This window comes from Lepidochelys kempii, chromosome 4 (genome assembly GCF_965140285.1).
Source record: "Lepidochelys kempii isolate rLepKem1 chromosome 4, rLepKem1.hap1, whole genome shotgun sequence".
NCBI lineage: Eukaryota > Metazoa > Chordata > Testudines > Cheloniidae > Lepidochelys > Lepidochelys kempii.
Genome location: NC_136383.1, coordinates 10,004,131 through 10,017,568, shown reverse-complemented (window position 1 = coordinate 10,017,568; position 13,438 = coordinate 10,004,131). Strand labels below are relative to the sequence as shown.

At 45.6% G+C, this 13,438-nt stretch overlaps 1 protein-coding gene across 6 annotated transcripts in view; it reads right to left on the bottom strand.

Annotated features, from left to right (window-relative positions):
• The window catches only part of CDKL2 (cyclin dependent kinase like 2), a 36,026-nt gene extending 27,415 nt beyond the window's left edge, over positions 1 to 8,611 (bottom strand). For 2 of the 6 annotated variants that reach the window (XM_073340349.2, XM_078852423.1), the window contains exons 1-3: positions 8,329 to 8,497; positions 7,742 to 7,890; positions 6,334 to 6,530 (exon numbers count right to left, since the gene is read on the bottom strand). In XM_073340349.2, the coding sequence (XP_073196450.1) occupies positions 6,334 to 6,501 (168 nt within the window). In that variant the 5' untranslated portion in view covers positions 6,502 to 6,530; positions 7,742 to 7,890; positions 8,329 to 8,497. The other 4 variants (XM_073340348.2, XM_073340351.2, XM_073340350.2 and 1 more) reach the window with 4 other exon arrangements.
• Between the last annotated feature and the right edge of the window lie 4,827 nt (positions 8,612 to 13,438).

The following is a 13,438-nucleotide window of genomic DNA, read 5'->3' as shown; positions in this document are numbered from 1 at the left end:
AAATAGAGGTTAAGGATATTATTGTGTAAGGCTCTTTCACTGGTAAGAGGCCCCGCAACCAAACAGAAGATTACACCCTGAGCCCTAGGATCTGGGGACGGGTGGGGGTACCTAAATTAACCAGGTTACACCTTGAGCCTAAGGAAGGGTAAAGGTGGGGGGCCCTAGAGTGTGCGGGTAACACTGCAGCTATAGTTTCAGGCTATTTACAGATTCAAGCATGGGTTTACTCATTGCTTAGGACATGAGTATTTGCTTCACAGCCATAAGAGCTGAAGAGCTCTTGTTTTTTAATTAAAGCTTAGATTCTGGAGAAAATTCCACAGCTGTTAAAGACACCAGACTCCATCCATGTGGAGCTTGCAGCCTATGAAACATAACAAGATTAACTCTCCTGACATTTATTTTCACTGACTGTCTACATATACTGGACCATGGCATATTAGTAGTAAAATGCTCTTTGCCAAGCTCTCTTTCATCCATGAACAAAAGTTAATTTCTAAGATACCTGGGAGCGGGGTATGCCCTGGGCTTGATACCACACAGCATCACTGCTAATGGACCAGATAAAACCCAGGGTCAAACTGGATTGCCTCACAGCAGATTGGGGAACCAGAACTTTTCCCTAGTAGTTGTATCTTATGCTCAGCATCTAAGCTTTCATTTAACAAACTTTTAAAGGATAGTTGTGTCTTACGGTTGTGAAGATTACATTCATTTCATATTTCCAGGGTTAAGTGATGAAGCCATATCTGCCTGAATCTGCTGACAGCCTGAAACAAAAACTCTGCAGTAGGTGTAAATTGTACCCCTTCATTTAATAGGGGGAGTTGATGCTGAAGCCTAATGATGACACTGTTTCACTAGTGATCAAAATTGTACAAGACAGAGGAAAGGGCACATTGTGGAAATCTGCACAACATAGTGTGAAGAGCATGTTAGTCTGGTGTTATGAATGGGTAGAGGACAAGGGAATACCAGGACTCCGTTTGTTCCCATCTGACCCAGGATAATACTCTATCCTCTGCAATCTCCTGTACCTAGGTCTATCCTTGTAGAGTGCAAGAAAACTTTGGCTAGTACACAGAGCGATGGCCCACATTCTGAACTGGGCAGACTCTGTATTCTGCACTGGCTGCCAATCCCAAGTAACTAGGGGATTACATCGTCCCTTTTAATCCACACCACTGGAGCTAATCAAATTATTAGAGGCAAGGAAAGACTTCCATATCAAGAGAGATGGAAAAGACTGGGACTCTTCATTCAGAAAGGAAATGAGTGGAAGGTGATGTGAAAAAAGTGTATAAATTATTGAATGACACAGAAAAGGTAAATCAGATGGTCCTGTTTACCCTCTTATAGTACAGAAGGCAATAAATTGAACTGGAAAGTTACAAAATTTAAAATGGATAAAATATGGTTTTAATAAACCACAGTGTATAATTAGTCTATGCAACTCATGGCCACAAGCTAACACTAAGTCCAAGGGCTCAGTGGGATTCAAAAAGGATTGGAAATGTGTATGGATAACAGACTATCCAGTTGCATTAAACAGAACAAACAAATCTAAGGATTATAAAGCTGCTCAGTGCATGGCATAAGTCAACCACTAACTGATGGGGCTTGGAAAGAAATTTACCCCTCTGGGTAGATTATTCCACAATTATCCATGATGCAGATGTTCTTGCACCTTCCTATGAAACATCGCATACTGGCTATTGTTGGAGATAGGATCCCACACTAGGTAGATCGCTGCTCTGAACTGGTATGCCAACGCCGGTGGTTTTAGGTACAGCGTCACACACTTCTGACAGCAAGAGGGGTACAGGAGCACAATAGAAGTCCCTTTTTTAATTTGTCACATGCAATGCTCCACTTCCAGCCATCTAACAATACTAATATGTTTCCAACTGGCAAATGAAGAGAATATCTGCCAACAGAATGCCTTTAATTGCAGTCAAGGGGGAATCAAGTTTGCAGCTTCATTTGCATCTCATTTTCTTTCACCCTTCCCTCATGAATAGAGAGCATGCAAACACATTCCTAACAAAGTCAGTGCCAGCCAGCTAACTGAGAACAGCACCTAACCAAACAGAAAAGTAACTCCCCATTGATCTGAGCTAACTGCCAAATCAATCTACCATTGGTATTTTTAAAAATAACAGTAGCTAACCATACCTAAATTGTTCCACCTAGATTGCTGCTATATTCTAAATGTAAACATAAAATGACTTATGTCAAGGTTCCTTCCCCACTCCGAACTCTAGGGTACAGATGTGGAGACCTGCATGAAAGACCCCCTAAGCTTATTCTTACCAGCTTAAGTTAAAAACTTCCCCAAGGTACAAACTTTGCCTTGTCCTTGAACCATATGCTGCCACCACCAAGCATTTTAAACAAAGAACAGGGAAAGAGCCCAGTTGGAGACGTCTTGCCCCAAAATATCCCCCCAAGCCCTACATCCCTTTTCCTGGGGAAGGCTTGCATTTCTGATCTGTTCCCGGCAAAAGCATCAGACAGACAGACAGACAGACAAAACCCTCCAGATTTGAAAGTATCTTATCCCCTCATTGGTTATTTTGGGTCAGGTGCCAGCGAAGTTATCTTAGCTTCTTAACGCTTTGCAGGTGAAAGGGTTTTGCCTCTGGCCAGGAAGGAGAAAGGTGGTTAGCCTTCCCTTTGTTTTTATGACACGCCCCCCAAATCACAGATAGGGTGAAACGCTAGCTGTGATTTCTTCCTGGAGCTCTAGGAGAAAACAGAGTTAATAAAAGACACACGCACCTCTAAATATACTACTAACTGTATAAGGACTAACAATATTTTCCACATCTCAAGGACGATTTTAACCAGTTGATTCTGGGAAACTTTCAGGGAAGAGTGCATCAGCCACTTTGTTAGAAGCTCCTGAGATGTGTTGGATGTCAAAATCAAAGTCTTGGAGAGCTAAACTCCACCAAATAAGCTTTTTGTTCTTTCCCGGGGCAGTATGAAACCACTGTAGCGCAGCATGGTCGGTTTGCAGGTGGAAACGCTGTCCCCAAACGTATAGGCGTAGCTTTTCCAGAGCATAGACAATGGCATAACATTCCTTTTCACTGACTGATCAGTTGCTTTCCCTCTTAGACAGCTTCTTACTGAGAAACACAACAGGATGGAACTCTTGATTCGGTCCTTCCTGCGTTAAGGCTCCCACACCATGCTCGGACGCATCTGTAGTTACTAGGAACAGTCAAAGTCTGGGGCCCTTAGCACTGGGTCAGACATGAGTGTTGCTTTAAGCTGGTTAAAGGCCTTCTGACACTCTTCAGTCCACTGAACAGCATTTGGCTGTTTCTTTTTGGTTAGGTCTGTCAGTGGGGCGGCAATTTGGCTGTATTATTGCGGTACAAATCGCCTGTAATATCTGGCCAAGCCTAAGAAGGATTGGACCTGTTTCTTTGATTTTGGGACAGGCCACTTTTGGATAGCATCCACTTTGGCCTGAAGGGGGTTGATAGTTCCTTGACCCACCTGGTGTCCAAGGTGGGTCACTCTGTTTAGGCCTATTTGACACTTCTTAGCCTTAACAGTTAGTCCTGCCTCCCTTATGCGCTCGAAGACTTTTTGTAGATGTTCCAGGTGTTCTGCCCAGGAATCCGAAAATATGGCCACATTGTCAAGGTAGGTGACTGCATATTCTCCTAATCCTGCTAGGAGACCATCTACAAGTCTTTGGAAGGTGGCGGGTGCATTCCGCCGCCCGAAAGGGAGCACACTAAATTCATACAGCCCGACATGTGTGATGAAGGCTGACCTTTCCTTGGAGGATTCATCTAGCGGTACCTGCCAGTACCCCTTGGTTAAGTCCAAGTAGAGAGGAACTGGGCCCGTCCCAGTTTCTCTAATAGTTCATCTGTGCGTGGCATTGGATAGTTGTCTGGGCGAGTTACAGCATTTAGCTTATGGTAGTTCACGCAAAAACTTATCTCCCCATCTGGTTTGGGAACTAGAACCACTGGAGATGCCCATGCACTTCCAGAGGGGCGGATTACACCCATCTGTAACATATCCTGGATCTCCCGTTCTATAGCAGTTTTAGCTTGAGGAGACACCGGTAAGGTCGGACTTTAATTGGGTGAGCATTACCTGTCTCAATGGAGTGGTATGCCGGTTCAGTCAGTCCTGGGGTGGCTGAGAACATCAGCGCGTAGCTATTGCACAGCTTCTTGATTTGCTGTCGCTGCATACGCCCAAGGGTCATGGAGAGGTTCACCTCTTCCATGCCACCCGCACTTTTCCCTTCATAGTAGACACCTTCAGGCCACTCAGTGTCATCCTCTCCCTGGGCTATAAACTGACAAACCTTTAACTCTCTGGAATAAAAGGGCTTTAGAGAATTAATATGGTACACCTTAGGCTTTCGGGTGGAGGTGGGGAATGCTATGAGATAATTAACAGCTCCCAGGCGCTCCTGGACCGTGAATGGCCCTTCCCACGATGCTTCCATTTTATGGGCCTGGAGCACCTTTAAGACCATGACCTGGTCCCCTACTTTGAAGGAACGCTCTCTGGCATGTTTATCATAACAGGCTTTTTGCTCTTTTTGAGCATCCTGTAGGTTTTCTTTAGCAAGGGCTAAAGAGGTTTGGAGGGTGTTTTGTAGGTTGGTTACAAAGTCCAGAATGTTAGCTCCTGAAGAAGGTGTAAACCCCTCCCATTGCTGCTTTACCAGCTGTAATGGCCCCTTAACCTTGCGGCCATATACAAGTTCAAATGGTGAAAACCCTAAACTGGGATGGGGTACAGCTCTGTAGGCAAAGAGCAACTGCTGTAACACTAGGTCCCAATCATTGGAGTGCTTATTTACGAATTTACGTATTAAAGTGTTCTCCAACTGGCTTTTATTCTTTTACGTAGAGATATCAGCCACACTATCAGAGGCTCGTTCACCTGCACATCTACCAATGTGATATATGCCATCATGTGCCAGCAATGCCCCTCTGCCATGTACATTGGACAAACCGGACAGTCTCTACGTAAAAGAATAAATGGACACAAATCAGACGTCAAGAATTATAACATTCAAAAAACAGTTGGAGAACACTTCAATCTCTCTGGTCACTCGATTACAGACCTAAAAGTAGCAATACGTCAACAAAAAAACTTCAAAAACAGACTCCAACGAGAGACTGCTGAATTGGAATTAATTTGCAAACTGGATACAATTAACTTAGGCTTGAATAGAGACTGGGAGTGGATGGGTCATTACACAAAGTAAAACTATTTCCCCATGTTTATCCCCACCCCCCTACCGTTCCTCAGACATTCTTGTCAACTGCTGGAAATGGCCCCCCTTGATTATCACTACAAAAGGTTCCCGCCCCCGCCCCACCCTGCCCCGCTCTCCTGCTGGTAATAGCTCACCTTAAGTGATCACTCTGGTTACAGTGTGTATGGTAACACCCATTGTTTCATGTTCTCTGTGTATACAAATCTCCCCACTTAATGAATCCGATGAAGTGAGCTGTAGCTCACGAAAGCTTATGCTCAAATAAATTGGTTAGTCTCTAAGGTGCCACAAGTACTCCTTTTCTTTTTGCGAATACAGACTTAACACGGCTGCTACTCTGAAACTTTATATTTATGACAACTTACCACTACAAATTTCATATTTTTCAAAAGTAATTCAAATTGTAAGATCACAAACATCCTGTAATTTCAATGCAGAGACAAGACACTACTCCTTAAAGATCTCTCAATGCATAGTTTAGCAAGGTTTAAAAAAATGTTCCCTAATACACATTTATAAAGCAGTCCAAGATTATAGTGACATATAGTTATAAATTTTCTACACATAAACATAAACAGATGATAATGGATAATTACTAGCTTTACTATAGTTTTTGCACTTTTGAATGGTCTAGGGCTGCGAAATGCGACAACCTAAGACCCTGATTTAGGAAAACATCCCCATTCAAGAAAATATTGAACAGCATGTCGTTAACTGCTTTCCTGAATCAGGATCTAAAACCACAATATACTTTTCTTTTTATCCTTGGCAGCTGAGGCTACTACAAAGGTACCACTTTCAAAATAAAGTAACCTTCTGTACTTAAGTTTTCAGTAACACAACTTGGATGGCAAGCCTCTTATATAAAGCTATCTTTCTTAGCCGAATGACAATCAATCAAAAACCACCATTTGTTTCAGCATCTGTAAAACTTAAATTCCTAGACTAATACTGGGACTTTTATACAGAAGAGTATTTACTGTATGTTACTGCTGCACACACTAAGTAAAATGGACCTTGCTTCTGCCTGCGTCTGCATGTTACTTTGTACGTAAACTCACCTTGAGTAGCTTGATTTCTCGCATGGCAATTTTTTTAACCATTTTATCATCCTCACTTTCCAAAAACTTCTTGATGGCGACTATTCTTCCATTGTCTTTATTTCTACACTTCATTACCATTCCGTAGCTTCCTTCTCCGACTAGCCCAAGTGTCTCATATTTTTCCATTTTAATTCAGAAACCGCTGTGTCTTTGTGCTGAAAGCCATAAACCAGGGTAAGCATACACAACAACAGCGTCTACATTTCTGAAAAATTCTCCACTGTTTTTACTACGACCAATTTCCCCCGGCCCCCACCAGCACACATACTTAATCGTAACCTTCCCAAGTTGTGCTCTGTGACCTCCCAGGAGTCCGTATGAGACACAGTAGATAACAAACCCATAGAGCAGGCTGAGCGTTTGTATTGTGTTTGATGTCTCAGCACATCTTTTAATGGAAACAAAAGGGTCTGTGCAGGACAAGGTCAGAAGCCTGGACTGAAGTTAACAAAGCAGTAGCAAAACTTTTGGCAAAATATTATATTTGTGCAAAGCCCAAAAATTTTTGTTTGTGTATCTTTATGACAAAGTAAGTAACAGCTCTGAATTTTACATACCTTCTGTTTTAATAAAAAACATACATATGACTGATCAGAAAAGTAAATACAAAACTGCAGAGATTACAGTACACTTTGCATTTAATAGCTTATTCTGAATGGCTGATTGAAGCCTGTACAGAAGAGGGTTGGAGCTGACATTGTTCTAGGAAGATAAGCAATCACTCATGTTGTCTCAACCACAGAGAAGAGGAAACTCAGCTCATTTTTCACCTAATAATTTCATTTTGATCATTTCTAACTGGCACAGCTTAACCCATAATCGAGCCGTCTCTTGAGCATCAATAGGAATAATTCCATTTCAAACTTCTTCGCTGTTTTCACACAAGCCTTAAATAGGATGCTTTATACAGTGATAACTCTTTTTGCACTTGGTTTCTCATAGACTTGTTAATGGGTCCAAGTGGAGATATAAATATTTCAAAAATACCAATAAAAAATAAGAATCAATATATGGCCAAGAATGTATTACACAATCAAAAGTGGCCAATCCCAGACTTCGAAAGCTTAGATCATTTCTTATTGCTAGGTATGAGCCTGCTCTTACAGAAATCAATGCGAATTTTGCCCTTGACGTGAATAAGACTAAGGATGGGCCCTACATCCTAATGCTACTGTAATTGGTGAATGTTGCGTGCTGTGCTTTGGAAATGCAAAACACTCACTGAATCCTCAATTACCCACAGCAGGCAAGGGCTTGTGTTTGAGACACGTGTGAGCCAGTCTCAAAGCAAGAGTGCCCCAACACGTATGCCTCCCTCACCCTCACGCTACAGCCCCCTGACCAGGAAATACATAAAGCAACTAACCTGAAGAAAGACAGAGGAGAACTAACACTGGCAAGGGGGAGCTGTGATACAGCAAAGAGCTTTCCATCCACCGATGGGGCACCTGTCCATCACTGCAGCATCCAAGTCCTTCACAAGTACCTCTGGGGTTGATTTGCTTTCACCTCTAGCTGAGGAAGGGTTTGCAGCAATATTGAGGGGTTAATATCACAGTGACTGAATCACCCCCCACCTCCAACAGAGAATGTATGTGTGTGTTCACGCCTTATCCAGGCACAAATCTCCCAAAGCCTTAAATTACAGAACCTCCACTAACATCTCTGTAACCCCTTCCCATCATCCCTCTGTAGGGGGAGTCCCACATCACACCCCCTAACCTCCCTATCCACCTCCCCCCACCGCTGCCCCTCTGCAAGCGGGGGGGACGGGACACCACACCAAACATAACACCCCTCCTGCATACCATACACCTTTCCCCCACCTCTCTGCAGGGGGAGCCCCCATCACACCCTGCAACCCCCTCCCCCAGTGCAACACACCTGCCCCCCGCCCCAATGCAGGGGGAGTCTCAGCTACACCCTGCAACCCCCTCCCCCAGTGCAACACACCTGCCCCCCCCCCAAACGAGGGGGAGCCCCACGCCGCGCGCTGCCCACACGCCGGCTGCCGAGCCCGGGTGTGCAGGGGGCTGCTGCGCGGGCAAGGAGTGGGGAGCGGGTCGGGTTCCCCAGGGCTGGGCTGCCCGGAGCGCGCGCGCGCGGCGGGGGGAGCAGCCTCCCCCATCGTCACCCACCTGCCCCGAGCGCTCCTCCCCCCGCCGCGCGCGCGCGCGCGCTCACCCGGGAGCGGCGGAGCAGCCGCGCGCCCGGCGCAGAGGCCGCGCGGGGGCGACAGCGGCCGCGGCGGGGTGGGCGGGCGCGCGCTCCGCCAGCCAGCCGTCCAGGGCGCGGGGCGCACGCGAAGGCCCGAGCAGGCAGCGAGCGCGAGCGGCGGTAGCCAGGGGCAACGGCGCAGCCGTACACACGCCGCCGCCAGGGCCGGGCGGAGCCAGCGCGTGCCGCAGCCTCAGGGAGGCCCCGGGGCAGGGAGCCGCGCTGCAGGCAGGGGCGGTGCAGGGGCGCAGCGCGAGCCTGAACCCCCCCCCCCCCCCGCCCAGGGCCCGAGCACGGGTTTTCCCTACACCCTCCAATGGGGGGGGTTACACCCCCCGAATTTCCAATACCCCGCCCCCGTTTTGTGAACTAGTTCCAGGCAGTGGTGCCCATTGAGTGAGGGTTTGGAAATTTGAAGTGAAACATCGCTACAGGCTTTAAAAGCACATAGAGGGTATGATAAAATGGGGGGGGGGGGGCTGAGAAAGTATAACAGATTTGAAAAGTAGGAAGATGGCGGAGCTTCCCGGGAGAGCTGTTGTTTTTATGACCATGGCGGTGCATTCATTTCGCTGATGTTGGCCAACCTCATAATTTCAAATGCTGGTTTGTAAGCACAGCCGAAGTGAGCTCTCCCCCCCAGCCAGGGATGAAGGGGGGGGGGGGGGGCGGGGAAGAAAGGCTTCCAGACCAGATTGTATTTACATGCACACCTCCTCTACCTAGGGATCCAGCAAACAAAGCTGCACTGCCCCGTGATACATTGCAACTGGGGTTGGGTTACAAAGCACCTGAAGGGGGGGTAATGAAATGTTATTTTTATGGGATGAGTAAAGGACACTAGAACTGTACTTAGCCAGTGCTGATTGAGGGCACCAAGAGAGGGGGTGGGGGCAGGTGTTTTGCTTGATAGTCTGCCTGCATCACAAGTACAGTTTGACCTGCCCCCGCCCCTGTTTAAAGACAGAGCTGATTAGGCTCCATCGATAGTCTTTGTTCTGTTAAGTGATCACTACAGCTGAAGTCACTGAGAATCAGGTTTAAGTGCTTAGACCTGCTGTGGGACAGTAGTTCTGTAAAAGAGACAGCCCAGTCTGCACCAGCAGCAAGGAGAGCTCAGCTGAAATCACTGAGAACTGGAAGAACTTCAAGAGACCAACTCGTGCGAACAAAGATGGCTGAGGCAGCACCCTCGCTATTTAAGCAAGAGATACCGCACACTGCAAACTAGAGGCCAATGTTTAGTGCATTGTCACTTGTTCATCCTGAAGTTGAACACTGGTTCCGAACAAGACCAGCAAAGGCTCACTATCTTTCTGCAAGAAACTCAACTGACGGGCTAGACGCATGTGGTGCCACAATGAAAGACTCAACAGTTGAGAAAGTGAAGAACTCTCTCACCACATTCGAAAAATTTGCACACATGGCCGATGAATGCACCAATGCAAATAGTCATCAAGTCATTGTTTACATTACCTTGATGTCAGTGGTAGGCCAGTAGATGCATTTCTAGATGTTCAAGTTTATAGAAGACAGATTCAAGTTGCAGTGGGGGAGGTTTAGATTGGATATTAGGAAAAACTTTTTCACTAAGAGGGTGGTGAAACACTGGAATGCGTTACCTAGGGAGGTGGTAGAATCTCCTTCCTTAGAGGTTTTTAAGGTCAGGCTTGACAAAGCCCTGGCTGGGATGAATTAACTGGGAATTGGTCCTGCTTCGAGCAGGGGATTGAACTAGATGACCTTCTGGGGTCCCTTCCAACCCTGATATTCTATGATTGGCTGCATCTGTGACAACCCACATCTTAGAAGAGTTAAATGCTTGTCAATTGGACCCCAAACAGATGGCTGCTTGTGCATTTGCTGGAGCTTCAAACTTCTCTGGAAGACATGGTGGAGCACAAGCTTTGCTCAGAGAAAAGTGTAACTCTAATCTCTCCTATACACACACACTGCAGAGGCCATCTACTTCAACTAGCGCTAGTACGAGCTGTAGACTCTTCGAAAGATATTAAAAAGGCTATAAATTTAATGTCTTCATTATATTCTTTTTTCAGCAAGAGTTCAAAAAGACTGAATATCTTAGAAAATATAGGAGATACACTGGGATTGAAGATCAAATTAGTCCAACTTGGGAAAACGCTCTGACTTTCTCATGAGTGATCCTTGGCTGTTGTCTTAAAATTACTCCAGCCATTATTACTGGCTTTGGAAAGTATCTACCAAGATGGGATGGATCTAAGTAGCTGAGGCTGGTGGATTACTTTTGCTACTACATTCAGAGAAGACCATTGCCATTTTCTCTCTCGTAAATCTACTGTTGAAACCACTTAGGTCATTAAACAATGCCATCCAGGCATCTTCTACAACAGTAGTAGATCTTTGTCCAGCAATAGAAGCTACATTTGGATCAGAGAGCTATCCATTGAAAAAGTACTGGAATAAGCGAAGACTTCAGTCCAGAAGTTGACTAATGAAGGCATTTATATTGAATCCTTAAGTGAAGAGGACAAGAAGTGTTTGTTAAGACAACTGAAAAAGCACACAGACTTGATTCTTAAATCTACAACAGCAACTTCTAGATTCTGCTCAACCTCTACGTAGCTTTTACAGATCCCTGTCCTATAAAACACCGACAGTTGAGTGGAGTGAGAGACTACCAGCAATGGGGCTGCCATGTGCTCAGGATAGAATAGAGAATTTGAACCCAGAGTGGAATATCATTCGACAAATGAATGAAGATTTGACTTCAACTTATTTTTTATCATCACTAGTGGCTCGACCCGATCTTTGTGTTACATTTCCTGGGCTGAAAGAAGTAGGAATTCATCTCTTGCTACTTCCAGTCACAACAGCTACAGCTGAGCGTTCTTTTTCATCATTGAATAGAAGTTTGTGTTTTGAAAGAAGTCTCCTTCTGCCTGATCATGTGACTGAACTAATGAGCATATCAATTGAAGGAATGGAAGTACTGGACACACGGGAAGCCACCAAAGATGAACACATTGCATTCAAGAAGTTCATTAACAGAGTTGTGCAAAATTATAACAAGAAACCAAGAAGGATGTAGACATCGTGCTTCATAGAAGGCTTAAGTAGCCAACTTTAATTTGTGTGATGATTTTAAAATCTAATAAAATGATCATGAAACATTTTTCAGTTTTTTTACTATGGTGCCATACAGCCCACTTTCACCCTCATGGTCTCACCCCTCATCGGCCCTGACCCCCCGCCCAATTTCAATTCCTGGGGAAAACACTGGGCCCAAGCCCGCCCCTGCCTCCATTCAGCACCTGTTGCTGCTGCTCCTGGGAAATGCAACCAGCGCGTGCTCCCACCCTGGCCCCTGGCAGAGCAAAATGCACATGCTGGAGGAGACCGCGCAGCACACCCAGCTATGGTCAAACAGCAGCAAGAAGCAGCCCAGGGCATTGTCTCCCCGTGCTGCCTTTACCCACACTGAGAATCCAGCGGAACAGTCCCAGGAGAAGCCCCCGACAGCCATCATGGAAGGGCTGCTTGTGCTTCGATCCTAGTCCAGAACCAAATAGGGTAGAGTAGACCTGGCTTAACACTGAGCATTTGACAGAGACGAGCCCCTCCTTGAAAACGAGTTCCATGCCCCTGCTTGAAGCTTTGTTCTGCCCTTCGCTCTGCAACATCTTGTGGAAAGCTAGCACTGAGGTCCTACTCATTGCCATTACGGGTACCATTTTTTTTCAGATGTATTCACTCCCTCTCTGAAATGACTGGCAACTTTTAGGGATGATGTGAGCTGTAGCTCACGAAAGCTCATGCTCAAATAAATTGGTTAGTCTCTAAGGTGCCACAAGTACTCCTTTTCTTTTTGCGAATACAGACTAACACGGCTGTTCCTCTGAAACTTTTAGGGATGCATCCTGGAAAATTATGGTGTTGGACAGCTGATCCTTTCATGTTTTATTAAAGTTTCAACTGTTTTCTCTCTACCAGCATTATAAGAAAGTCAATTCATCCTTAGATACAGGCAATCGCTTATGCAAAAGCATTCCAGTAACATCGTCCCTGGAGACCGCTATTAACATGTAATGGTGACAACAGTTCTAAACAAGTAAGGGCAGTGAGAGGGGTGCTACTTCCATAGCCTCTCTTATACCCTCAACCACATCTAACCTGCTAGTCTGCCCTCCTAGCTCCTTAAAGCACCTGCCTCGCACCTGGACAGACGCCTCACACCTTCTGCCTGATTGCATGTAGACAGCTTTAAACCATCTAATTCAGCACGGTTAGAAACAGGATAGAAACACAGCACCTGAACAGCAGGTGTGGAGGGAACATGCTTTTTTGCACCATTTCAGGTCCAGTTCATGCCCTAGAGCAGAGGTTCTCAAATGGGGGTTGTGAGCCCGGAGGGAAGGGGGGTACCAGGGTATTACATGGAGGGGTTGTGAGTTATCAGCCTCCACCCACACACTGCACTTCACCTTCAGCATTTATAATAGTGTTAAATATAAAAAAAGTGTTTTTAAATTTACAAGGGGGGGGTTACCCTCATAGGTTTGCTGTGTGAAAGGAGTCACCAATACAAAAGTTTGAGAACTATTGCCCTAGGGCATGAAAGCACCTGCAGCCTTGATGCTGTTGTCAGCATCTATTTCCCACCTATCACATAAGCCTCATTTTTGAGGGGGCAAGTGGCCAGCTATATGAGGACAGGAGTCTCGGGGCCATGTGATTTAAGCACAGTACCCTTGCTGAAGAGTTGAAGAAAAGCTAAAGGACAGACCAACGCTGCCCTTTGGGAATTAGAAGTAGTAGGAATTGCTGTATGGAAGTGTTAGTATCCTTTGATCTGCAAGAGATGATG